This window comes from Pollicipes pollicipes, unplaced genomic scaffold (assembly GCF_011947565.3).
Source record: "Pollicipes pollicipes isolate AB1234 unplaced genomic scaffold, Ppol_2.1 Scaffold_7261;HRSCAF=8764_pilon_pilon_pilon, whole genome shotgun sequence".
NCBI classification, from domain to species: domain Eukaryota; kingdom Metazoa; phylum Arthropoda; class Thecostraca; order Pollicipedomorpha; family Pollicipedidae; genus Pollicipes; species Pollicipes pollicipes.
Window position 1 is genome coordinate 12986382 of NW_023597054.1, and position 27996 is coordinate 13014377.

A 27996-nucleotide genomic window follows, 5' to 3' on the forward strand; every position below is an offset into this window, starting at 1 on the left:
CACTGCCAGTCAGCGCCAGTCACTGCAGCAGCCGGCCCTGTCAACAGGTGCGCGTCACTTACCGTCAGCAGTACAGTCACCTGCAGGAAGCAAGTCCCTGTCCAATGGAGCGAGCCATAACGAGCAGACCGTCACTGCAGCAGACACGGCCCTGTCCAACAGGCGCGCGTCACCACCGTCAGCATCGTCCCGGCCGGAGCAGCCGGCGTCAGCCATCGGCGATGGCCGCGGTACGGTCCGCCACCGCGCCCACGAGGCTGAGCGATCCTGCGCACGTTTATCATCCTTCGCACGTTTAGCGTTAGTACCAGGGCGACAAATGACGCATCTTCGACCCCACGAGCCCCAGAGGTCAGGAGCTCTGGTCTGTGGGGAGATCTCCGACGCCGCGGGGTCGGGACGTCGGCCGGTGCCCGCCGGCCGGCCGGATGCGGGGTCGGAGAGGCGGAGATCCCGTGGGGCCAGGCCCGGCTGCCGGCCGGGGCGCCCCGCACACAGCACAGGAAGTGACGGGTTTCCGGCGGCGGCGCCGGTACCGAGCGGCGCCCCGGCCATGGTCGTGGCGGGCGGCGGGGCGTCGGCGGCACCCGTCATCGGACGTCACTGCCGCCCCGCCTGGACCCGACATCACATCGCCCGCCGGCGGCCCGCTGCTTCTCGCGTTCTGCGACGCAGCACGCTCGTCCGCGCGCGGTTCACCTCCGACCGGTCTTCCCCGCGGCGTCGCGTTCGAGAGAGCACCGCGGTCACCTGCAGGCAGTCCTCCTCGGCCGGAGCCGGCGCCGCGGGGTCGAGACAACCGGGAGCCGGTGACGTCACAGCAGCCGGAGCTTGGCTCGGCGCATCCCGTGGCGGGCCGGTCGTTTAAGTCCGGCACGGATCGCTCGGTAAACACACAGACGGCCCCAACGTCTTCCGCTGGCGGGCGGAGGCGGCAGTCTGCACGGGGGCAGAGAAGGCGGACGACGGGTCTCGAGTCGGGCCGACCGCTCACACGACGTGAATAAACTGGGGTTTTAGTATACACCAGGATTTTGTGTGATATTTCCGTCTTAGAAAGCACCTGACAAGATTGTGGATGAATGTGTACAAATGAGAAAAGTGTCCACGGAAATAATTAATCGCTGCACAAATGTATAAATGACAGTGAAGGAGAGCGACACGGACAGATCCGTTTCTCCAAGCCACTTGTTCTGTTGCGGAAAAGCCGGCGGCCGTAGACTGCAATCTACCGTGACCTTGCCACATCATGACGCCATTCACACCACCACTCAGTAAACGGCTATGCCATATCTCTTGGCACCCCATGGCCCACATGCCGCGCGGCGAAGTTCTTTTACAAGAGCAAAAACACGGCCGCGACAAGTCCGGTTCGTGGCGTGGCCTTTTTCTCCTGTGTGCTTTAGTTGAAACGTATGAAAACAAAATACTCCGACCACCCAGCATTCGTATCTCGAGACCAGCCCCGTGACTCCAGAATGCTTTCCTTGACAAACAAAAGAACGAATCGCATGCCTAGACGATAGCGCGATCGCATGGGGTACGGGTCATTTTTCAGAACACGCCGCTAGTTTAAATCAGGCAAATGTTGATGTGCAAGGCTAGCATTGCATTCACGGGAAAATCGTCCCTTCAGTGTAGATTTCCTTGGATCGAAACAAACAGAACCCGACCGATATGTCTATGCTCCGGTAACATGCGACGCAACGGCAACAAAAGCTACGTGCGTTGTCGATATCGCCAAAGCCGGCGCGGTCCACGTGACTTATGAGAAGGTTCGTTGAGACGCAACTCACTGGACCTTGACTCAATCACTTTTGAAAGGCCGGCGCGAATGAATAAACTCAGCGCCATTACGGCGAAGACCCTGGCGCAAACCCTCCACGTGACCTTTGACGTCCATGGCTGCAATCGATTACTCCAGACTGTGCGGCGCGTGGACTTGATCCAGCGGATGTTGAGCAAACTGGTCCCTTGAGCAGCATCTAAGGTCAAACACGATGACCACCACACCGTTACACGGAGAGCATCTTACACACCCGTCCTCTCCACATGCAGAAACCGCGAAAGGGAGGACCCAGCCGGAACAGCACGCGTGTCCGATGGAAGCCTGGACAAGGCCCAGCCGGTGAACGCACGCGCGCCCGCTGGAGGTCTGGACGGGACGCAGCCACGGCGTCTCCGGCCAAGACAGGATTCCCCGGACCGTTGACACTGCACCCGCGCCGATAGCTGTGCCGTGCCGTGCCTTGTCGTGCCGTGGGCGGTGTCAGTGCCGCCATCCTTCCGTCCGTCCCGTTGGCACGTGTGCTATTGATCGGGCCGTCAGTCTCTGACCGGCCGCTGGCTGGCCGGCCGGCGCCGGGCACGGCCGGCCCCAGGTGAGGTGGCCGAGGTTGGAGCTACCTGATCAGGCAGGTCAGCTGACTCCGGACCGGTCTCCGCCTGAGATCAGCAGCATCGGGCCGAACCCCGGGCGAGCCCTCCGGCATTAAGCCGAACCCCGAACGAGCCCTGCAGGCGTCGGGGCGAACCCCGGACGAGTCCTGTGGCGTCGAGGCGAACCTCGAACGAGCCCTGCAGGCGTCGGGGCGAACCCCGGACGAGTCCTGTGGCGTCGGGGCGAACCCCGAACGAGCCCTGCAGACGTCGGGGCGAACCCCGGACGAGTCCTGTGGCGTCGGGGTGAACCTCGGACGAGTCCCGCATGCGTCGGGCCGAACCACCGGACGAGTCCTGCGGCATCGGGTCGTACCCCAGGCGATCCGAGCTCGCAGCGGTACCGCCACGCAGACGTGCCGTACCCGCAGGCGGGCTCCAGACCGCACCTCACGCGATCGCCGCCAGCTGGCCGTCGGTGCGTCGCCGTCCGGCGCCGTTTCCGCAGAGACCGCCCCCGTGACCTGGCCGAGGGACCACGGAGCTCACAGGATATCGGCCGGTCCGTAATAAGATACAGCGCGCCCCGACATCGCCGTCAGAGGAGACCGGCTGCGCCATCGAACGACGGGGCGAGTACCTACCGAGCAGACGAGTCGATAGCACGGCGGTCCCAGCGCCGGTGGAGGCCTGACGTCGCCGTCAAGGACCGCACCGTCCGCGGCGGCGGCGAGGCGCGGAGTGTGCCCCGCACGAGCCGGGCGGCTCGGCGCCCGCCCCCGCGCGTCACCTGTCCCCGCCGGCCGCCCACGCGTCCCAGCCGGAGGTCGGAGGCATCGAACGGCCGCTCAGCTGATCAAACCGACCGAGCCGGCGGCGTCGCCAACAGCAACAGACGGTGTCCGGGCCACGCTGCTCGGGGCGCGGCAGCCGCCGCGGCGACGCCAGGCCGCCCCAAAGCCGGCTCACGGCCAGCCAGCCACGACGGGGCGGGAACACGGAGCTCAGGGAGTCAGGGCGAGGGTTCCCTCGCCTTAGTTCTGTGAGCGGCGAACGGCTGAACTGCCGGGAATGTAGCCGGTTACATGACAAAAAAATATATCCCAGACTATTTCAAAACCCTACGACAAAGCCGATCGAAGAAGATGCCAATACCAAACTCCAGTCCACGGCAAGGTCACACGCAGCACCCGAAACGTCTGGTTGGTGGATCCCGACCTGTACAGGTCGGAGTCACGCGGCGTCAGTGGTCGATGGGGCAGCAGCCCGGCCAGGGTCACGCGGCGCCCTGAGCCGGTAGGGGGCGGCCGGGCCAACACCAACAGCCGCCGCGGCCGGCCGGCGCCCGGACTGTGGGCCGCCACTGCGGGCCACCGACATATAAACGGAGCGTCGCCGGCGCCGCCCGCAATTAGCCGAGAGACGCGACGCCTGTGATGGCCGGGCCAGCGGACGGGGAGCCGACACCGGCAGTGACAGACAGACAGACAGAGGCGCCGAAAGGCGGGCAGACACAAACCGGACAGCCAGCTACAGACACGAGCCGGCGGACGGGGAGCCGACAGGCAGGCTGACACCGGCGGCGACAGACGGACAGACAGAGGCGCCGAAAGGCGGACACGCACAAACCGGACAGCCGGCTACAGACACGAGCCGGCGGACGGGGACCCGACAGGCAGGCGACACCGGCGGCGACAGACGGACCGACAAAAGCGCCGAAAGGCGGACAGGCACAAACCGGACAGCCAGCTACAGACACGAGCCGGCGGACGGCGACCCGGCAGGCAGGCTGACACCGGCAGCGACAGACGGACAGACAGAGGCGCCGAAAGGCGGACAGGCACAAACCGGACAGCCGGCTAAAGACACGAGCCGACGGACGGGGAGCCGACAGGCAGGCTGACACCGGCGGCGACAGACGGACAGACCGAAACGCAGAGAGGCGGACAGGCACAAACCGGACAGCCGGCTAAAGACACGAGCCGACGGACGGGGAGCCGACAGGCAGGCTGACACCGGCGGCGACAGACGGACAGACCGAAACGCAGAGAGGCGGACAGGCACAAACCGGACAGCCGGCTACAGAAACGAGCCGGTGTGCAGACAGACATACGGAAACAGACATAAAGGTACGCACAGGCACAAAAGCCATCCAGATTCACCAGAGATAACCGGAACTGACGTCACATGCCTCGTCCGTCAGGCCACCATCCGCGACCACCGACCAATCACGTCACCAGAGACGTCTGGAACTGACGTCACAAGCCTCGTCCGTCAGGTCACCACCCGCAACCTCAAACCACCCACGTCATTACAGCCGTCCAGAACTGACGTCACATGCCTCGTCCATCAGGCCACCATCGCAACCACCGACCAATCACGCCACCAAAGCAGTCCAGAACTGACGCCACAGGCCTCGTCGGTTACACCATCATTCGCGGCCTCCGACCAATCACGTCGCCACTGCCTTGCGGAGCTGACGTTACGGGCCTCATCCGTCAGTTATTTGCGGATAACTCAGGAGTGCCAAACTGTCGTCCTAGTACGCTATTCGTCTCCGGCGACTTAAAAAATAATGTTGATATCCAATTATTACTGACTGTTGGCGGCGGGGGGGGGGGGGCGGTTTCCCCTGCGTGACCGCTGGGAAAGCATGCCAGTGTTTGTCCGAACTTTTCCTACTATGAGCTTACTGCGTCTGCGTGGTCAACGTTAACCGTGTCAGCTACGTTGTGCCAAACGTAGTCCCTGGCGCCGGCCGGATTTAGCCGAATGACATGACGTCTGGGGTACCGGGTCAGGCGGACGAGGCCGAGAGGAAGGCGAAGAGACCGAGAGGCAGGCGGACGAGGCCGAGAGGCAGGCGGATGAGGCCCACAGCCAGGCGGACGAGACCAACAGGCAGGTGGACGAGGCCAACAGGCAGGCGGACGATGCCAACAGGCAGGCGGACGAGGCCAACAGGCAGGCGGACGAGGCCGAGGGACAGGCGGACGAGGCCAACAGGCAGGCGGACGAGGCCGACAGGCAGGCGGATGAGACCGGGAGGCAGGCGGATGAGACCGGGAGGCAGGCGGACGACGACGAGGCCGACGCGCAAAGGCAGACATGCAGACAGGCAGTCATACAAACAGGCGGAAATGCGGACAGAGACGGAAGGACGGACACGAACAACTAGTCCTCGTAATCTGCAACAGGCCCTGGCCTCAGCAGCCGCTGGCATGGGGACTACTGCAGCTGGAGTGGCAAATGACCAACACGGAGATCGCCGATAAAGCCATGAAACAGACCAGCAACGACTCGCACGACAAGGTTGTCGTCATTGAACCCAGTCGTTTTCCGGGTCACGATCCCATTCCCGCAGCAGCCGTTCGAGCCGGACACGTGACTGGCCGAACGATGGCGCCTCGCCGAGCCCCGGCCCTGGCCCCGGTCTGGCCCCGGCCCTGGTCCTAGTCCCGGCCCCGGCCCCGGCCCCGGCCGCGGCCCCGGCCCCGGCCCTGGCCCTGGCCCCGGCCCCGGCCCCGACCCCGGCCCCGGCCCCGGCCCCGGCCCCGGCCCCGGCCCCGGCCCCGGCCCCGGGCCTCGGCCACGGTCCGAGCCCACCGGGCCACCGTTGCTGCCGTCGTCCGTCCGCACGCCCACTAATTACGCCAACTGACAAACACGCCGGCGCCAATTTCATGCCGGATGCCTCTGACGAGCATCCGTCTCCCGGCCAGATTTAGCTGCAGCTCTCCGCTCCCTTCCTCGGAACATCCTCCGGCAGTGGGCAGATTCCGCCAGAGACGTCTCCTCGACACCGCAGAGAGCAACCGATGTCTCCCAATAGACGCAACACGCGACCTGCCGGCGGCCCGTCTCCTTGGCTGAGCAGCTTGCTTATTCAGCAACAGACATTTCGCCGACAAAGCGGTTCGAATCCTCAGTAGTGGACGTGGAAACACTAGACGGACATAAGTCGTGGCCAGGCAAAGCCAATCACAAAAATACACTAAGCGACACGACTAAGTGAAATACCTGAAAGACGGTCCCCAAAGTTCCCCATTCTCTCAGCGATATTACGACCTTGGTCTGGTAATCGGAAAACGGCCGACGCATTCCCCAGTCCAGAGTTCATTAATTGATGAGGGCCCTGGTCCAACGAATGAGACCTTGGGTGGGACAACTACGTCGGCGACACGGCGTCGATAAACATCATCCAATTCTGCGGACGGAGACTGCGGACGGCCGGTGGACGCTGTGGCGACTAGCAACGGAGGCGGTCGGGCCGCGACAAAAACGGCGCAGCGCCGGCCTGTGTCAGCGGCGGCGCGGGCGGCGGCCTCATCGCCGGCCGGACAGCACTGACGTCTGCTGCGCCGGCGCCGGCAGCGGCCCATGCTCCACTGTAAACACCGCCGCGTGGTCGCCCTCACCGAATCCAGGCGACTTTTTCGGCGCGGGCGGTGGCGGCCACTGCGGGTGCCAGCTGAAACGCAGGCAGCTCACCGGCGAGGACGCGCACGCCCGTAGGCCGACGGCAGACGGCGAGCGGCACCGCTCTAACAGTTCGAAGAGCTGAGCTGAGACGAAATGGGAACAGAGAAGCCGTAGCGCAACCCCTCCCCCCAACACGCGCCGCAACCTCTCAGCAAGGCCGATAGACCATTGCGAGCCCACGATGGACCGTGCCGCCACCGTTCGCACCACGACGGCTGGGCGGGGCTGGCGGCAGCGCACTGCCGTCGGAGCGCGTGCCCATTGATCTGGTCGTTGTGCGCCGCGTCGCCCGCACGCGCGTCCGCCAGCGGCCGGCGCGCAGATTGCGAACGTTGATCTATCGTCTCCGGCAGCCGGGCGCGGCGAGTGCGCGCCCATCCGGCGCGATCCAGCGCGAGGCCGCCGATGACGCATCACGGCCGGAACAAAGCGGGACGCCAGCGCGTGACACCGCTCACGCCGCCCGTAAGACACCGAGCGCTTGAGGCGGGAAGAGGGGAGAGAGCGGCGCTGCGACAGGAGGCGCCGCGCCGTCAGTCATGCGGGCTGTATTGACCGCCGCCGCCCGCCCCCTCCCCCTCCGCGGAGCAGAGCTCGCGCTCGGTCGGCATTGTGTGTGTGTGGCCGGCGCGCCTCCCGTGTGCTGAGCACTCGGCCGGTGCCTCAGAAGCCCGGCTGGACTGACAGCAGACATCGGCAGCCCGGCCGGCTGCACACACGGACACACCCACGGCGCGGTCAGCTGGCCGGCCGCCGCCGCCGCCGCCGCCCCCGTCCCTGGTCGCCCGGCTACTGCACGGATGAGGCGCCGGCGGCCTCGCTGACGAGAGTGCCGACGGACCGCAGAGCTGAGCCGTTACCCCGAGGCGGGCTGTGTGTCAAGCCGTACGTACGAAGAGCAATGCCAAGACGGTCATATCCGGTGATGCCCACGGTCAACAACGCCGGTGTTCCACGTGTGCCGAGGCGCAAACGGCTTGGTATGAATTGGCAAGCTCGAATAGTCGTCTACGGATAGTGAGCGCCAAAGAGGCGTGGCTCGCGCAGCCGTGCTGCTGGAGGCGTGGTTATCATGTGGGTGGGAGGTCCCCTGCTCTGGCGGCCCTACTCAAGCACCGTCTCTTGGGGCCTGGTGAACACCTTGCTCTCGACGAGCGGCCCCTCTCGGCGGACATCACACAGACTAGGTCGGCAGCCGCCAGCAGTTGAAGGGAGGGGGAGGAGCAGCGCCCGCGCCGATGACCCTTCCCCCCCCCACACACACACACACACGCACGGCGGTCAGCGCCAGAGCACACGCACTGCCGTCCGCCGGCCGGCCGGGGACGTCGCACGTGGGGCGGCGGCACGCGTCAGGCCGGCCGGCGCAAGGCAGAATGAGACGACACGGCCGGAACAGGGTGACTCAGCACAGTTCAAGGAGCAAACAGGTGACATAGGAAACATAAGGGAAGATGCAAGTGAAATGAGCTGCAACGACTCCCTGCAACTTTCGCGACCACGACGTAAGCGAGCCTACATGTTCGCCAAGCCATGGTCAATGCCCAACACTATGCCAAATAAGGTACCAACATTAACCAGCTGGATAACAACTAACCATTCAGTAGCAAAATACAAAAAACATAAAAATAACCCCCTAATTCTTGTTTTGTTTGCTTACTGCCAGAGAAATGTTCACATTAAAATACTACAAACCACAACTGACAATGATGATAGATGCTTTGAGCTGAAAGATCAGTCAATCCTCATTGCACCTGCCATGCATCTAATCTCCAAAAGCAACTGTAATGTACACATGCCTGGAAACAGGTAAGCAAAATTATGGCATTGTGCATGACACAAATTGGTCAGAGGAGGTCATGCTCATGGGATGGCAATAGGACTAGTAGAGCAGCCTACACCATCTTGCACCTAAGTGATGACAATGATACAATGACATTATTTTAGGTCTGGCCCAAAAGGTAGGTCATAAGTTTGTAAAAGAAAAACTAAAAGTACAGTTTTATGACAAAAATAAGTATTTTAGGAAATTTCTGACCTGGGAATCTCAGCACACCTACCCCGTGCCATTTTACGATGGAACTTTGGCTGGCCAAACACAGTGCATCACTAACATCAAACTGCTGGTGCTTAATATTGCTGTATTCATGTTTTCTATAAGCAGGACACACAGCACACCAAACCACATATTTTCTGAGTAAAATGGTACTTGCAGACAACTAAAGGAACTGTGCCTACCAGGGAGCCTTCCTATTTCCTTTCTCTGACTGAACAGGCATGTATAATGAATTTTCAGTGGCTAAAATTCCTGAGCACCAGAAATACTGGCAATTTCAGACTCCACCAAGCAAACAACTGTTAACCAAGTTCATATGGCATACCACAACTTGTACATGTCTAATTTCAAGATAAAGCCTTTACCAAACTAAATGAAGTCAAATGAATTCAGCTCACAAAAAACTAAAAGCTCATTTTGGGTATTCCTGACCCACCAATAGGCATTGCCACCAGTTTGCCAATTCTCTACATGTGCAAACAAACTATCCACAGTAGAAGCTTCCATTCCAAGACATAGAGCATCAATATTAAACCTGATGAACTGGATCTTGCAGATCTTACAGCTTTATAGCATACAGTCATTTATTTATATACACACCCTCTCCCGAGCAATGCATCTACCTGCAAACCCTGCTGGCTGACGTCACTCGTGGCAATCAATCGGCAGCTCAAAGTTTAAGCTCCATTTTGGAAGCAAAAGGAACATTCATCTGACCAACTATGCACATTCCTATCAAGCAGCATACCTCTTATACTGACTGGCATCAGGTATTTGACTTGAGGTATTCAACCAAACAAAGCTCAAAATTAGAGCTGCATTTCAAGAGATCAAGGAACATAATGGTCATTAAGAAGCCACATGCAACACCCAATGGCTTCTTGGTGCAGCCCAAAAACAAACCATTAGATGTGCAAACAACACTGATATGTGCAAAGTGTACAGATGTGGAATAATTCATTGGTAATTCTAGAATGTTGGTTCTCCATTTCACTGCTGCATTGCTGATCACTTTGAAAAAAAAAATACATTATAAATATTGTACACTTGAATTAAATCTTCCCAGGATGAAAAAACCTATTTTGTTCCTATGGTGCACAATTTGTGGCTTTGAAACTGTAGAACACAATACTATGCAACAGCTATGACAGATTTAGAGTACATCATCTTCTGTTGTCAGCTCCATGGCAAATGACAGTTTTTCAACTTTCTAAAAGTAACATCACAGCACATGGCCAGTCACCAAGAAATGAGCATGAATGGCGCCTCGCCTCGGCTTCGTCCAGATCGATAGCGATGAAATTGAAGGCCCAGTATACTTCATCATGATTAAACAAAACATAAATGTGCTTCATGGAGCTAACAGCTTATCTGATGTCAGACACATCCTCCTCCGCTTACCTAGTGATGTCAACCTCCACCTCACACGTCACGACACCATCACCCGTCAACACCGAAACCGGAAAGGCGGAAACCCCACTTTTAAGGATGCACCATGTACTATACAAGAACAATGAGCCGGCACCGCCAATTGTCTCAGCTGCGCCAGTATGTTACGCAGCCCCTCCGATAGAGATGAGAACAAGTACATTTTGAATTTGATGAAGCGCGAAAGTACCTACTGATCGATGAATTATGAACAAGGACGTGAGGGGTGTCACTTCGCACACTTTCGGGCGGACCTGAGCCTCTAAATGATGAATTGATGCCCTTCTGACCACCATCCCCGCACCATATGAGCAAAAAAGCATGTGAGCGTATGAACAAAAAATGATCATACTGGGACAATGAAGTACAGTAAGTGTCTGGACCTGCTGGTACTGCTGCTAAAATCATCAGTCTCAGAATCCCATCGGTTCCGAATGGGACGTCATTCTTCGACATCAAAACTATTTTGGAGCCCACCAAACGAGCATTGCCTTATTTAAACATCTGGGGTGCCACTCAAAGTGGTTCTCAACTCAGGAAGACCAACCCAGGAAGAAAGCGGGATTTAGAGGTAAACGGTTAGGTCAATTTAATGGGCCAGCCCCAACAGATTTCAGAAAGTCACACTCCAGCAGGACGTCATAGCGTTGGTAGAAGTCTGGTCAAAGCTGGTGATGAAGAAAGATAGAAAACCAATGAGTCAATTAAAGCCGAATTAATTCCACTCAACGAGTTTTGCCCTCGGAGCTGTTTCCGCACAGCGTAGCCAGTGCGTAACCTGGGGGCGGGAAGTTGGACGTGACCTTAAATGTGTTCAGTTGTAAGTGGACAGCCCCGCGACACACATGGTCTTACCCTGGACCTCGGATCCAAACTGACCCTAAAACAAAGTTTGTTTGAGAGTGCAGTTACCGGATTGTAGATGATTGTTTAGTTCCGATGTGATCATGCTTCCGGATCTAGGAACCCTGGTAGCGTAAGCTGATTCGTTTTTTGATTTCTTCATTGACATTCTGGGATACATGGCCCAAGAAATCTACGCTCGACTCTCTCACGCAATTTAAGCACTATCGTGCGTATGCATCGCGGGTCGCTGCATTTCAACATGGCTCCGGGATTCAGAATGATAAGGATTCAGAATCCTTCCTAAATAAGGGCATCACCCACAGGCACCATGGCCAATGAAGCAACGAGAGAGGAGGGTGATGACAGGTAACTTAGTTTATTCTTCACTCATAGCTTCAGGCCCAATGTTACATTTCATGCCTCCGGTCGGCGGGATCCACATACGCCAGAAATCTAACAGCTATATTCATATACTGATATATACGCACACACACATATATATATATATATATATATATATATATATATATATATATATATATATATATATGTGTGTGTGTGTGTGTGTGTGTGTGTGTGTGTGTGTGTGTGTGTGTGTGCGTGCGTGCGTGCGTGCGTGCGTGCGTGCGTGCGTGCGTGCGTGCGTGCGTGCGTGCGTGCGTGCGTGCGTGCGTGCGTGCGTGGTGTGTGTGTGTGTGTGTGTGTGTGTGTGTGTATTGAGGTGTACGCAAAAAGCCAGAAGTTGACACGTAAGTCACGTATGCTTCCTATACGTTATTCATGTGCGCACATCCCTCAAATTAATATTCGCGCACGGAAAAGCCTACACGCTCACTCTTGCACCGACTGGCACGCGCATTTACATCCCTCTAGTACGCGTATTTGATTGAATGCGTCCGGTGGTTTCCCAGCGACACCACATACGATTTTCTGTCATGGATCCCTAAACCGGAAGACTGTCCAGGTATCCGGATATTAATGGCTGCATAAAGTGCTAAGACCCACACATGCAATACGCATTGACGCTTTTATCAGCAATTGAGGTCTGTCGTGTATTTCCCGTATGTTTGTACCCTTTAACATATGAATGGCTGCCGCAGTAATGAAATAACGCCCTGACATAAAAGCCGCGAAGGTCCCGCGGCTTTCAGGTCCCCACCCGCGCCGCGCCCGGCTGCGGCCCATTTGTACGTGACGTCATCGGGTCGGACGATCACGCGGTGCCAGGGGGCGTGGCCAACGGCGCGGGCAGGCCGGCCGGCCGGCCTGCCGCCAGGTTCAATGCTCGTGTCGCGTGCGGCATGCAACCGCGGTCCCGTCGAGGCGATCTCACGGGGCGGCCCAGCCAGGCGCAGGCCAGGGACGCGGCACTGCCTCACGGCAGGTCAGACGGAGGTCGGGGCACGTCATGGCGCGACGCGTGGTCCAAGGGCGCGGCAGAATGGGCAGAGACGGGAGCGGCGGACCCCATTCCGAGACCAGCGCTGCACGATCGCCCTCTGGCCAAAACGTGCAAGGCCGCCGCCCAGTCGCGGCGCCCACACGCTCAGAGATGAGGGAGGGAGGTGCTGAACCGGGGCCACCTCCCGCCAGACATGCTCGTAGGCAGAATATCGTTCACGGGGGCCAATGGTTAACGTTCTCCAAACTTCTGCGAATTTGGATCGAATGCCCGCAAAACTGCCCACTATCTAGTGGAACCCCTTTGCTCCGGCGGAGAGCATGACCCCATCCCTGCCGTCAGATTGGCACGACCCCATCCCTGCCGTCAGATTGGCACGACCCCATCCCTGCCGTCAGATTGGCACGACCCCATCCCTGCCGTCAGATTGGCACGACCCCATCCCTGCCGTCAGATTGGCACGACCCCATCCCTGCCGTCAGATTGGCACGACCCCATCCCTGCCGTCAGATTGGCATGACCCCATCCCTGCCGTCAGATTGGCACGACCCCATCCCTGCCGTCAGATTGGCATGACCCCATCCATGCCGTCAGATTGGCATGACCCCATCCCTGCCGTCAGATTGGCATGACCCCATCCCTGTCGATCACGGTCCCCCACCCGTTGACAATATCCATGCCGTCAGAGTGAAAAACGCAGGGAGGAAAGGATAGGAAGCGCGGGATATATCATATACACCCATTATTTTTCGCATCACGGCCTTCAACGCTGCATTCAAAAATGTCTTAAGACCCAAATATCCGACCAGTTGTATGTGCGTCGGATTTACCTTCAAGTAAATGATACACATTTGAAGATATTGAAACAAGCATAAAAGGTGATTAAATAAACTCAATTTTAACTGCTGGTATACTTTAAAGTGGAAAAGACTGTTTTAGAGAACACAATTTCTCTATCAATAAGTGTGACCAAGATGTCATTGTTTGCATTGTGTCCCCGTAATTTGCGCAATATTGGTCGGGAGCCGTTTGACGGTGATATATCTGGAAATCTGCTCACGAACGCCAGATATGAACGACTCGACGATTACACTTGGCCTTAATCGCTGCATGTCCAATGAAACGGCAGGATTTGAATGGCGGCATTATGGCGTCATGGATACCTGGGTGACCTCGAAATAGCATGCGCGAAAAAGTCCGCACACCTCTTCGGGCATGTAGCTCAGAAACTAGAGGGGCTTAGGCCTTAGGAAAGGAAGTGCTGTGAACTGTACTGAATGATTTTCAGGATGGTTCACACAATTGCGGAACACTCTAGCCTTACAAGCCCACAAGATAGGTCCACTTCCATAACCCTTACACAGCGACACGCAACGGGCAGGCTACTTTTTCATCACTTGATATCCCAGGCTGTTCTGTAGGTGTTATTTCTAGAAATGTTACGATGGTCCCACCACATGGCATCACCTACGCTTTCCGGCTGATGAATCCGCAAAACTCATTCATACAGCGACCATTCTTTCTGAGAATCGTGCTAACTTCTCCGGACAGACATGACTCATGACTGAAGAATAGCGCACCCCCAGAGAACCGTTCGCTCTCTGCCTCAGCTGGAAAAACAAACACGTCAAGTGCACGTGGCTGTATTCTGCCGTGCCAATGGCGAGTGCCGAGTGCGTTTCGTGCCGTTCTGCCCCGCAGGCGGCTGCTCCGCCCGCCCACCCGGCCGTCTGGCCGAACCGGAAGCGCCGTGGTGTGCGGCGCGGGAGGAATGTGCGTGGGGCCGCCGGCCCCGGCTGCTGGTGGCGCCGCGCCAGGTGGTCCCGTACCTCATCGCGGCTTGCGGAGCGCAGTCGGCGGCTCGGGGACGGGACGAAGACCAGCGGAGCGCGGACGAGACGAGGCGAGGCGAGACGACGAGCCGGTACTGCGGCCCAGCGACGGGCCGCGGAGACACGGCAGGGCGGGAAGGCACGGCAGCGCGGCCTCGCCCCAATTACCCTGCCCCGCCCCACCCCAGATCGCCGTGTCCGCCAAAGCTCAGGCACCAGCCGTCCCCGCACACGACGCAGGGCCTGTCGGTCGAGGCGATCTTACCCGTGTAAGCAGGCGGTCGGCGACGTCGGGCCGATGGGGCCACAAGTGCGGGCAGTGACGGAGCGGCGGCGCGTGGGCCCCACCCGGCGCGGCGGACAGAAATCGACTGGCGGAGCGATCGGCTGCCGTGCTATAACTCCGCCGGCTGCCGCCAGGGGCGCGGCTTGGCCGACGATGGCGCGAGTCAGCTGGCAGCGGCCCGGGCTCGAAACGCAGGGGTAGAATCAGCTGATGAGGCTGGAGCCAGGGACAGCGCCCAGGGGTGGATCCAGGATTTCGTAAAGAGACCCAACTTGGAGGGCCTCCGAATGATCGAGGGTGTGCGAGCAGGGCTAACAAATAGGCTTCCCGACCGAGAGCGTATAGCACTCCGCAAGTGGCAGACGACGTGAAGGGCGCTAGACCAATGTAGAGGACTCATGAACATATCGCGAGTGTATCGGTAGATTAACAGAAACCAACGAGAAGGGCCCGTGAGCAGCCTAGAATACCCCGGCCGTTTAGCATGTGGGGCACCAGCTATGCCGTACAGAGCCTTTTGGACGACGGGAAGAATCCGTGGAAGGCCTCTGATTGACGAAAGTGCCCCGGCATGACAGCAGAAAGGGCCCTGACAATAGCGCGGGCCCTCCGAGCAAATGTAACGAAATCAAGGGCAACGTGAAACACCTTTAAAAAACCTTCGTCTGTCCGGCCGGCTACCGGGTCTCTTCGGACCCTATGGGATCCTTCGGGCACCCAAGTGGGCATGGTCCCGCGCCCCCCCCCCCCCCCCCCGGATCTGCTCCTGCGCACACCACCACTGTGTTTGATGGGACTGGTCCAGCTGACCAATGCTGGTCAGCTAGGGCCGCTCGCGCACGCCACTTGCCGCGTGTATACCACCGTTGGGCTAGCCAAAGACAATTCCCCGAATCCGAGCAAACGAACTGCCCTTTTTCGCCTACCGTTTTACATTACCTTCTCGCCAAGAGGCGCTTGACTTGGCAAGCAGGACAAATGCACGTGCAGAAGATGTACAAAAGGCACAGGTTCGCGGGAAAACGCACAAGCGTAGATGTCCGCAAGCGGATACGTTCGCAACCGCTTATGAACTAGTTGCAGCCATTCCCATCGCAGATGTTCGTAGTGACCAATGCACGTCCGGTAACATGTCCCTTTCGCCGAGGTTCGTAATCACAGATGTTTGTAAGTACGAATATTCTTACCGCTGTTGTTGGTCGATACTAATGTACGCAGCGCAGTCGTTGGAACCGTAAATGCTCATAAACGCGAATAGCGAACGAATATTGAATTTCGCTGACGAAAATATAATGTGCACCCACCTGATAGACAGATAGGCACAGTCTCTAATTACATGCTTAGATTTCGTGTTGCCAAAGCCTTGCCAGGCCGAGACAACCTGTACGCCCTCGCAAGTCAGTTGGCCCTGTATAACTTCATGCATAGCCAGTCACAAGCTCACAATGATATTGTCATTCATGCAGCATATGAGGACTACCAGGGGTCCGCACGTCCTTAGCTCACAAGATTTTGCGTCAATTTTGATACACATTTTATTTTTTGCGTTGTGAGAGTATACCGCATAAATGTGTTCATGGGCGAACATTGGCCATACGAATAGATTACGCCGTGCGAGCATCTGCGATGCGAACAGATTAAGCTTCTCGAACATCTGCAATTTAAACACAAGCATATGCGCACCACTGCGGTGCAAAGAGTTGCGATGCGAACATTTACACCCACGGACATCTGCGACTACGAAAATGTCCTATTACAAACTGCAATACTAAGATTTTCACTCACGTGAATACATTAATTTACAGTCATCGCATTAAGAACATTTACAACTACAAACACCAATGTTTGCGGGCAAGTTCAATGAGAACATTTGCAGTCACGAGCAACCGCGTTTATGAACGTATGCATGAGATCAGATTTACGCATGCGCACATTAGCGTTTACTAACATCTACATTACAACCGGTTCTGAACATTTGCATACGGAGATGCCCGTGTGTGCGTCTGCGATAGATACAATTGCCTTACGTACGCACGTTTGTCAAGAATTCGCTGAACTGCAACCAACGTTGTTCGTTAAATGCATATGATAGTCATGCTCGTCACAGTTTGACTTTGGCAAAGAAGACCGTGCTCGCACAGCATTAGTGAACATGCGAATGCGCCCGCTCTGTGAGGCAATGTCCTCGTTTCGACGAATGTTTTTCTTGATGTTTGGTTTCGCGGCCACCGACGTTTGTTCTCGCTAGCTGTTTTAACCCGGTGTTTCCTATTTTTTTATTATTCATGATTATTATATATATATATATATATATATATATATATTTAAGTTTCCTATTCATTTGGTGGAGGGCTTCAGACGCCGCAACTCGGACTCCAGCAACAGACTTTGAGGAGAAATTGGATCAAAGCCGGAGAGAAACCCATTTGTTGGTTATCTTGGCGGTGGGATGTTTCGCTTTTCAGTGTTATGTGATCCCCCGCCCATGCACATGTAGTGAAACTACACCACTAGTTTAACCTCTTGGGATAGCTGGCCTTCTGTTTATTTTAATGCATCTAACAAAGGTCGAATAAGTGTGGGTTACTCACTGGACAGAAGTTATACCCCACCAGCCGACTGCAGAAAGATGGAATGTTGGAATGGGCTTCTAGCCCCAGGCAACATTCATCGCATTTAGTCCAATACTTCTCCCGTGCGTCACTCCAGTTTGCCAAGAATTACGAGGACCAAACAAATGCAATGCTTTTGCTTGCTCAGTGGCTAGTAGTTACATAAGGTACAGGAATGATGAAATGTCCAAAAACTCGCTCGCCAATGTTGGATGATTCTAACGCGTGGTCACCACCAGTTATTTCAACAACTTCTAGCATCCCATAAGTCGAGGCTGAGCTTGAGCCGAGGGATTGCCCGTGCGTCATGTGTTGCCTCGTTTGCTTCGGTTGCCGGGGCTTTGTTGAAGCCCGAATTACCTGCAGACGGTCTACGCCTAAGGAGAGCAAAAACGGCATGACAGCAGTTTTATCAAATGAAAGGTACACGGGGTTCATTTCGGAAAATTTTACGAACGTCGCCAAGTTTCCTGTGGCTGCTACAAATACATGCAGTGTGCGTGCATCTGTAGCCCCCCCCCCCCCCCCCCCACCAAGAAATGTATATAACCTCATGTATGATTAGGATATTCGAGTTTTATTTGCATTTTCATTTCCATTTACTTTATAGAAGAAGCATCCACGTGGTATTTGTCCACTTGGTGGTTTTTGAGCTTCAATATAAATATGGCAGCATCGAGGCAACGCTTTTGTTCATCGCACCATGTGACTGCTTATTTGAGAGTCCCCCAAGCTCGTCTCCCGCCGCGTGCCCGAACCAAGGCACGTTGACACGTGCGTCAAGCCTAGCGGAATGCTCGGCCACCATCATTCGTTAAGTATCGTCCCTGTCTTTCGCACCCGGTGTAATTTGCGGAAAGACTTGGCCATTTTGTTGAATAGTTATCACGGGCTGCAGGCCCACTTGCATGAGCCCGAGTAAAACCGGTGAGAAAAATTGCAGCAGTGTAATAGCGGTCAGTCACCAGGCCGAAGGCCATCTAGATGCAGGGATAACTCAGGGACAGAAATCGTTCGCCGCGGCCTGTAGAAATGCAACGTGGAGCACAATCCGCACGTTTCATCTCTTCTGCGTGAGGGCATCATACTCGCTGATGCTCACACACTCGCACTCGCCCCATCGATTTCAAAGAACGTCGACACGGCAAGCCGTGCACTTTGTCTTGTTTGCTTCAATTCCAGTAGCTTCCCACGGAATTCCAAGCTTCAGTTATTATTTATTCATATATTATTTACAACTCTGTAATCAAGTCAACTCAGCATCATCGGAGCGAAACGCACCGCAGCACATCGGTGCAGATGGCCTTGACGACGGCGCGGCGCCGCCGTCGTCCCCTAGCGCCATCTTTGCCAGCGGCCGATCGTCCGGTGCTGCCACCTGGTCGTCCGTGCACAGGTCGGCCAGCACTGTGTCCAGGTAGCGGCGGCGCATCTTGGCGCTGCCGTGGATGGCGTCGCCGCACTCGGCGTGGAAGCGCTGGGCGTGCTCGGGGCTCCACGGCCAAGGGGCGTCCCGGATGGGGAAGCACAGCCGGCGCGCGAACACCGTGCTGACGGGAAGGCCGGACGACCAGACCGTCAGGGACGGTACCTGCGGCCCGGCGGGACGTGTCGGTCAGCAGCGGCCTACCGGAGACGCGGCATGGCAGCCCTCCTGGTATGATCGGAGGATGCGCAACCTGAGAAAACCTCTAGATAACATCTGAGAGACGGAGTAGTTATAAAAGCAGCCAGACGCCTCTAGCGGCGTGGGAGGAGCGCAGCGACACGGGTGTGATTGCCATCGCTATGCAGACGACGTCAGAGCATGGGCTCATGGGGACCATCGTTTTTTAACAAATATCCCTTAGCAGGATATGAGAATATGTCTTTCCCTTCAACTTAGTTGGCAGAGAAGCAGTGATATTTGGCGTTTGCGCGCAGATTTTCGAGAAGCACCGTTTGATTTGACTGGCGTTGGGCCTCGCAACACCGAGTCATTTCAGTCGAGAAAAATGGCGGAGTTAGAGTGTCTCGCATTTTTACATAATATTGACCAGATTATTGAAAAAGAGTGCTAGTTAGATATTGGTCATAACAATTCAGACACCTCGCTTATGCATTTTCCATTGGAATGCCGAAAAGGTTGAATGCAGCAATAGTTGGTTAAATCAGGGCAAGACGCGCAGCCCGACCTCATTGGAACCTGAGATGCAAGATTGCCAAGCCAGTATTCTGACACCTGTTTTGAGACTGCGGCACATGCCTGGTCTCCAGTTTCGTTCGCAATGAGACTTAAGCAGCTTGCCGGCCGCTCCGCGCAGGTCATCGGCCGCTCACCTGAGACTTGAGCTCGTACACGAGCGCGTGCAGCGCGAGCAGCAGCGGTATCCCCTGACGATCCTTTTCGAACAAATCGAACAAGACGCGTTCGTCGAGTCGCCACACGACCCGCGTGCACCGGGCGAGCCGGCGGATCGCATCCGCAGCGTCCTCCAGCTGCTGCCGGAACAGCAGCGCCCTCTGTGACTCCGGCCCGCCGAGGTCGGGCCGTATGGCGTACGAGTACCAGAGGCCGGCGTCCAGGAACACCAGGTGCGGACAGCGGGCTGGCTCGCGCTCGCACGTCACCGCCGTGTCCGTGACCGTCCGCACGGCGTGGGCGCTGAGGAACGGCTGCCACGTGAACCGCAGCGCGAGGAGCGGCGATGCGGCCCTGAGCGGACACCAGCGCGGGTCGCGGGCACACCAGCGCTCCGGCCGCGTGCGCTCGTCCATCCCCGTCGTGTTCCCCCGCTCTCCGGGGCGCTCGGGCACCGGCGTCGAGACGTTGCAGCCCTCTCCGAGACTTTGGTAGAGGAAGCGCATGCGCGAGTCGCCTAGCAGGAGAACCGAAGTGGGCCGCCGTTGGCGCCGTCGCCGCCGCCGCAGGCAGGTCTCGAGCGCCGCCCGGCCCGGCCGCGGCGGGCGGCACAGCGCCGGATCAGCGGCCACAGCCGCCGGCTCGCCTTCACTCTGTAGTGCCACCGTCAGCCGGTAGACGGCAGCACAGCCGTCGGGAGCCGGCCCCGCCGCGCGCGAGCGGTTTGGCGCGACGAAGTCTGCCGGAGGGAGTGGTGGTGATGGTCGGACCATGTGCCGCGGGCACGAGTGCGGCTGGAGACATGCACTGTGCTCCGGGCTCAGCAAGAGCATGGACGGGGGAGTGGGGGACGGGGAATGTCTCATTAAAAGTGTTTGCAGCGCCTGGTTCGGCGCGATGAGCTGTTGAAGATGATAAAGTTCTATGAACAAGAAAGTTGGGTAGCTTGTGCCAACACCCTGAAACAATTAGATATGTGCCTGTGGTTGTAACTGGGACATTGTTTTTAGGGCACAATTTAAATTAATTGGAATATAGTAAATGACCTTTACTCATCAGTTGAAAAAGGTCAAAAAAGATAGTTATAATATTTCAATTTCCTGCCTCCGTGGAACTCTAGGGCTGAAGCTGACTCCGTGTGGTGAAAGCACTGTAAAGTGAAACATAATAAGTTTCCTTTTTTGGCCTTCTTTGATCATATGAGCGAAAACTATAAACTTTATTTCACAACACATCTGTGCTACCGCAATCAACAGTTCCGCGGTTGGGACTGACTAAGAGACGTGGTTATTGGAGACGCAAGTTTATTTATGCGTTTCATATCGCTGGAGGCTATAATTAGATATGCAACAGCAACGGTTCAGTGTACTTATATGCATTTTGTTCAAGGTGTGGGAACGTGGGAAAAATACGGTGAAAAGCCGTTTTTCCAAGTCATGTCTGTTTATATACTTTCCGATGACTAATCCTCTGCCTTAACGAGCCGTAGGGCGGATACAGTCAACAAGACAACTATGATTTGTGTCGGCGTCTTTTCATATATACGTTGCCAAACGTCACTAATGTTCATTAAAAAACGTGCACACGTCAAGGCTTTCTGCCTGTGCTCAAACAAAACCAATTTGAAATACACAGTCAGTTGGTCTGCTCAAAAATCAAACAATTTTCGGCAGGCCTTCAAAATGGCGATTATACACTAAGGTCATCGCAAAAGCCATGAGCTTGACCCTGCTGCAAACGAGCTATCTCCTCCCAGCCGCGGTTCGGGGCCTGGAAAATCTTACGTTGTCGTTGCATGCAGTATACTACCTTGCCCCCTAATCTACAATAAGCTGTGTAATACATATACTGGGGTATTAAGTTAGGTTTCGCGCGTTCAGGCGCTTCACGTCTGGTGGAACATGCGATAAGCATCATTATCCCATGAGCATGGAAGCTGCTGGTTCCTGGGCCCACCCTTGAGATCTAGGGGCATATGATTTCGGGAGCCGCACGCGTGGACTTGGACACGTATACGGGCTCGCAGTGCCAGCACATGTCAAAAATACAATCGGCATGCGATTCTTGCTCTGATTGCATCACATTGTTAAAGCAGTTGGGCGTTGAGCGACCTATGATTAGCGTCACACCAAACTAATTAAAATAAAAACAGAAATGTCGTTATGTTTTACTCTAGATTTGTTGTGTTTTACAGTGCACTGGAGTTGAGTGCATGATTACGGACCATCATATAATCCTGGTTCTGACTGAAACTGGCAGTTTTCCTTGTCACATAGGTATGCGTGAGCATCCCTTTACGTAGATGGAGGACCAGATCGACTGTACATTTACGGGACAAAGTATTTGACAACGTTAATTTAAATACGCGGATACTCACGAAGGTACAGCGCAGTACATGTCAGGAGGACCACCACTGTCGTGATGAAACGTCGCTGCATTCGAAAGCCGCAGCAGCTCCGATGACAGTATAGCCATTCGCAGTCGCGCTGTGTCATCTTCGCACCTGCAAACATAGACATGGGTTCACTTCAAATGCCATAATGACGCAATTTGACACGAGAATTCCGCATTCAGAGGAACAGATTATGCCTACTCCTCTCGCATCGGTATTGTTCGCACGGTATATACGGTAGGTACACACTTGGCAGGTACGGCATATACGGTGCGGTAGGTATAGTAGACTTTAGGTACACATTCGTTAATCGTTGTTGGTAATGATTTGCATTGTGTACGGCTGCAAGCGCTTCCCCTACTTAGGTGTACTCATGTGAGCGTTAGGGTATGTTTGGGCCTTTGCCACATACTTAAAAACGCCTGGACGCAGCTATGCGAACGTAACATTGGTGTTTTGCTCAAAGTATTAAACATGTAATTGTATATATACTCTTCAATTATTTGCATTAGGCCCTTCAAGCAAAATATGCATCTGACTTTATCAGTGCTGCCCTGTAGTTGAAAAAGCTTCATAGTTGGTACGTTGCCCTATCTGCAGCCTGTTTCGTGAATCGAAAGCACGACTTATACCATACGTAAATCACATCGTCAAGCATGAGCTGGGAAATACGGATTTTGTGTTAAAGGCCTTACCATCGTATAAACAAGTTTAACCGTAACATACAGTGATTCCCATTAGTATTTATCCTATTTATGTGCATAAAACGAAGTAAATATTCCAGAAACGGACTTCATATAGTTTTGAACGAGCCCCGAGTTCAGCACGGTTTTGTCTCCACATGGTTAAGTACATGCCACCGCCTTGGTTTCGGCTTCCACGTGTTCAGCCCGTATGCTTGACCATGCCATTCAAGCATGGCATAAGTTTTAGTTTCACTTGTATAAGTCAATGACAAATGAATCAAATGTACCGCTTAAGCTAAGCAGCTTCCGATGCAGCTGCTCACAAGGTACGGTTTTTAAACAAATTAAGTTGCAGTTCCGATTTATTGGACCGACTGCCAACTGGCGAAACTTCACCGAACTACCTCTCTCACGGCGGAGAGGTGGTCGGTTTCAAACATGGGATATACGGTTTTCGTTGCGAGTGATAGTAACTACGCTAATCATATAGCAATCCAAGTAAAACGCAACACACCCCGCCGCGAGCCCTTACCTGCAGCAACCTTGTGAGGAAGCACGTCAAGGTGCCGCACTAACCTTCGTCATGCTGCAGACACAGAAGAACAGCTTTCCATCAGGTTGGCTGACAGCACAGGGCATCTCCGGTACCTGGGTGAGCTGATGCCGCCGATGTTTTTCCCACTGTACCGCACCACGCCCGCTACCCCTCGACAGGCCTAGGCCAATATTACGCCCGAGCGCGCGGGCCGGCCACCAGAGGCATTCCCAGGCGGCCGGAGTGGACTGTAAGCTTCAGCCCGAGCAACTATGCCGCTCATTGCTTCGTGACACTGGTTTTTGATTCCCTCGGTTGTGGATCCAGCGCCTCCAAGGATCACGTACCTGGCGGCGCCTCTGCGCGTGTAGCCCCGGGCTCGAAACTCCGTCCGTTCACCTCCCGAAGTAGTCGGCCATCCACCACGCTGAGTCGTCACTGAACACATGGCGGCCGTGGTCTCCCGGACTCGACACTCCATAGTGGAGGGGAAGAGCGCGTGCGGACGCGCACATAAACTGCCGAGGTCATCGCATGTACGGCTTATGTGCAGACAACTGAAGACAACTGGGAACGAACGGACTATGGCCGACCTGACCCGCAGCTGGCTCTACGCTGAGTGGTGGGGCAGTGGACCGGGCTCAGCACTAATACAAAATGTGTCACGACCGCGGCCATCCCACGGAAGCGTACCATCTCTGACCCGACCAGCACTTACAGCACTTACAGATTCGGGCAGTTAAGCCAGACATGAGAAAAGGAACCTTTGCTATCGGGGACTGCGATTTTGCATTATGACTAGCACCAAAAGCATGTTACATCAAAAATGGACACAATAGACGGTGCTCTTGCTTTAGCAGAGGGATAGTTTTAACGGCGAGACCCGAAATCATTTCTGGATTGCCATCTACCATCTTATAGCATCTCGAACATGCTTGCCTACTTGCGATGAATGTTGCACGCCTTTTCCGTAACTCATGATGACAATGATGATGACACGATAGCATGACACTAATCCGGTGTTTCTGGGTAAACACTACCGGTCTCATGCGGCATCAAAGATACTGCTTTTCAAAAAGTCTGGTCGCCCTAACCATTGGTTACAACCTGCTGGAGCCAACACACTGCATGGCTGCAGTTCATCAGCGTGATGATAGATTGGATAATAGTCAAGTAATTATGCTTGTCAAATATATTGCAAGATTATGCAAATTGCTCTAAACTTGCATCTATTAAAACGATCCGCACCACGATTTTGTTGAATACCTCGTCAATACGACGACTGGTTTGAAATCTGGTGTTACGTGTTACGTTGCTGCATTAGCTTCACGTTACCGTCCGGATACCATTGGCACTACGTTAGAAAGGTTCGTTGGTGTAAGTCTGCTGTTTTGTGTGTTGCTGGTGCAGAGAGATGTGCGTTCTTTGACATGCATTCTTGGCTTCGGTTTGAAAAGGATAAACGGTGAGTGAAATGAGCGGTCCAAATGCTGCTGGTTTTTTAGACAACATTTTTCAAGGCAGTTTGGATTACTAAGATTTATGTAGGGAAACAAATTTTGAGCCTACCACATGTGCTATCGATTTCATTCAGTTGGTAGGGGACCGGGAACATTCTGTCTAAGGTGCGGGAGGCATTTAGGTCCCGATACGTTGTTGGCTTGTTCTCGAAGACGGGATGGCAACTGGCCAGGAATACCAGACCGAACCCGGAGATTTTCTGCCAGGTGCTTCCACTGCATTGCTGGGCATGGTACAATGTGTTTTGGCAGACAGTTTCCGAATAACCAAAATTATCTGCGGGGTGGTGGTGTTCGGAGACAAGCGTGGCTATTTACGTTTTCCATGTTGATCGAACGGAGAGATGAAACAGTTAGAATAATGCCACGTTGCAGAAAGTCACGGCCAAAACAAAAAGCTTGCATTTGAATGCCTCGAAAGCATTGTTGCACAAGTTTTAACACGCGCTCGGGTGGGAAGCTCCCCCCCCCCCCCCCCGAAGACAGAATGGTTTCCGAACAGCGTGGCGTGGCCGTGCCAAATTTTGATAGCTGTGAACAATGGAAAAGCGGATCGCTTGGTATCCACAAATTAATTGTTCCTTGAAAGGTCGCTGAGCTACGGCACGTCAGTCAGGCCAGGCATGCAGCGAAGTCAGTTTTTAGGGAATCGTTCAACCTGACTGCAACAAAGGAGTGCTAAACGAGGCCATACATCTCTGAGATACCTTCTTAGGCAACACAACAACTGAATGATCAAATTCCATTGAACCAGGTTCAGGTATGAAGGTCAGACTAAGGTCAAAAACAACCTGTTTTATTACTCTAGGGCTTGCTGTATGAGGTAGTTTATGGTGCTCATTTTGAGTTTACTGATAACAAGAACTTCATTAGACATCTTCCATGGAATTCTTAAGGGTCAGAATAGGTCACTTACCTAAAATGGCCGGGGTCAATATTTCGCTCTTAAGAACATACTGCCTAGCGCGATCTTTGTCGCTTATTCGGATGCAAAACTGAAAACAGTTTAGGATGATTTTGGTGACCTTGACCTTTGAAAGGTCAAACAAGGTCACCGATGTTCAATGAAAATGCAACCTCTTACTTAGAACAGATATCTAGGTGCTGAGGGCACTTTGGAGACCAGCTTGGAGTTTGTCCTTGTTTGACCTTATTTGACCAAAATGTCACGGCTTAGGAACCTCAAACTTTGACCTAAGTGAGTTCACGTAAAGATCAAGACACACTGTGAATTTAGCGTCTCTATCTCTCTTAGTTCCTGATATCTCAGCGGGGTCACATTGACTTCCCCGCCCGAACGGAGGACATCCAACCGGTCGCCCGGGCGCATGTTAAAGAGCGGTGCTGCTTTTAGGTGAGAATTCACGATGGTGCTATCAGCTGTTGCTAAGACGTAGGAAGCCCGTTAATAGCGTGACTGGCCCGGCCGGGTCTCTGAGGATGCTAGATCTCCGTTACTTGACGGTCATACTCGCTTTGCACGCGGCTTCGTTCGCAATGCATGTATGCTAGTGCGTGGCAATGATGACTTGATCAGGCCTTGTTCAGGGCTGGCCATTCAAGTAAGCGCTGACACGTCTTAGTCCCGGGTATGATACGGAAACGACGGAAAATAAACCTAATTTTCAACGTTTTAAGCATGACAATGCAAACAAAGAAGGAATTGCTGTGCAGGTAATAATGCCATAAAACCCACAACATCCAAGGGGGAAATGCTGGGAAACGGACACAAACTAACTAAAAAGCTTTCCTGGATCTGGACCTCCAGCGGATTGTGAAATAAAGCAGCAGAGGGCGTGTCACTTCATCCTGAGGTATCCTAAACAGTCAGGCAGTCTCCGTTAAGTTTCAGAATCTCGAGATGGTCAAGAATTTTACGTTTCTCCTCATCAATACAGATTTTGTCAAGTGGACTGCTCGATGCTAGCCAGTTCTTTGCCTGCACTGGTGCACGGCAGGATAGGCCGAACGCACCCACATATAACATGACTGCTCGAGGCGAATAGCGAAAGTTGAAGAGATCATAGGACCTCTAATGACGATATGGGACATCTTTGCTGCGTTGTAGATCACAGGCCAAGGAATGAAACCATGGACACCGCTAATGGGTCGGCACGGGCGACCGCTGGACCCGTGTCAACGACCTATTCGCGCCAACCAAGATAAAATTTATTTTGAAATATAGTCCAAAAATACACGCCGTGCAATACATTGTAAAGACAGCAGTAAAAACTATTTCTGACAAGGCTAAGGGTCAGATCAGGCCAGGGATATCTCGGTACCTAAATAGTCCCGCAAATCGACATGTTTTAGAGGGCTGGGAAAAACACTTGAGTTTTTAGACGAGGTGTAAACGAAACAATCAATCTTCAGGTCGTCCTAACGACGGTTATGTTCGTCCCATGAACCCATGGCGAACGAGAGTGCTGGGATAAGCTCAGGTCGCCGCACGATATCCACCCAGTGCCACCGAAAACGCCAATGGCGTGACGTATCCAGCAGACCATCACCCCCAACGGACTCCAATATTGCCAATCGGCATTGGACTCGGTGGGTGAGATTTGCATAGGGTTTACAGTCCCGAAACGTCCGAAACACTCCAAAGAGTTGCGGAAAGCTTCAAGGTCTTCTTCAGTATGATTAGTCCAGGCACCGACTCGCCCAACAGTCTACCGTTTGAGCGAGCGTCATGTTATTTGCTAGGCCTCAATGTCCCGATGTTTGCCGTCCGGGGTGGAGTCGCGTATCCGAACGGCTGTCCTATTTAGACAGAAACGAGCCAAAGGCGAGGCTGCTTAGCACAGCCATCACATATTCACCACGTGCCTTTGGAATTCACAGACCGCGTCAGCTTGGCATGGGAGTGAGCCGTGACAGCGTTACTGATTTTGGAATCGGTGCTTTCAGTTCCCTCTGAGCCTCTCTACATTATGGCATGTTTCTGTCATTTAAACTCAGGCCATTATCATGGCCTACCTAGCCAACATCGCTAACCACAGTGTACGTAATATACGGACCACCTTAACTCAGATCGCTGTGGGCCGCACATAATCGATGTGGCCCGAGCCCGGTACCAAAGTGGCCTGTACACACACCTGTGTGACCCACGTACACGCACGGGTACACAGCGACGCATACACTTACACAGGCCTGTTTGACCCAGGGCCGGTACTGTGGCAACATGCATGGTTACAAGACT

The 27996-nt window shown here is 54.5% G+C and overlaps 1 protein-coding gene and 1 long non-coding RNA gene across 2 annotated transcripts; both read right to left on the reverse strand.

Annotated features, from left to right (window-relative positions):
- Positions 1-18520: 18520 nt before the first annotated feature.
- LOC119112915 (uncharacterized) lies at positions 18521-20231 on the reverse strand. The gene is made up of 2 exons (XM_037237220.1): positions 19643-20231; positions 18521-18914 (listed from the first exon to the last, which is right to left on the reverse strand). Exons 1-2 carry the CDS (start codon positions 20168-20170, stop codon positions 18570-18572), a joined length of 873 nt encoding a protein of 290 aa, XP_037093115.1. The 5' UTR covers positions 20171-20231; the 3' UTR covers positions 18521-18569.
- An 86-nt stretch (positions 20232-20317) lies between these two features.
- LOC119111764 (uncharacterized) lies at positions 20318-23446 on the reverse strand. The gene is made up of 3 exons (XR_005095605.1): positions 23319-23446; positions 22042-22167; positions 20318-20403 (listed from the first exon to the last, which is right to left on the reverse strand). It is a non-coding gene; the product is annotated as an uncharacterized LOC119111764 (long non-coding RNA).
- Positions 23447-27996: the final 4550 nt, after the last annotated feature.

Excerpts from the sequence above, each read along its gene's own strand:
- LOC119112915 (XM_037237220.1), bottom strand. The coding sequence starts at position 20,170 with ATGCGCTTCCTCTACCAAAGTCTCGGAGAGGGCTGCAACGTCTCGACG. Across the intron at positions 18,915-19,642 it reads TGTACGAGCTCAAGTCTCAG|GTACCGTCCCTGACGGTCTG; the intron begins GTGAGCGGCCGA and ends GCCGGGCCGCAG.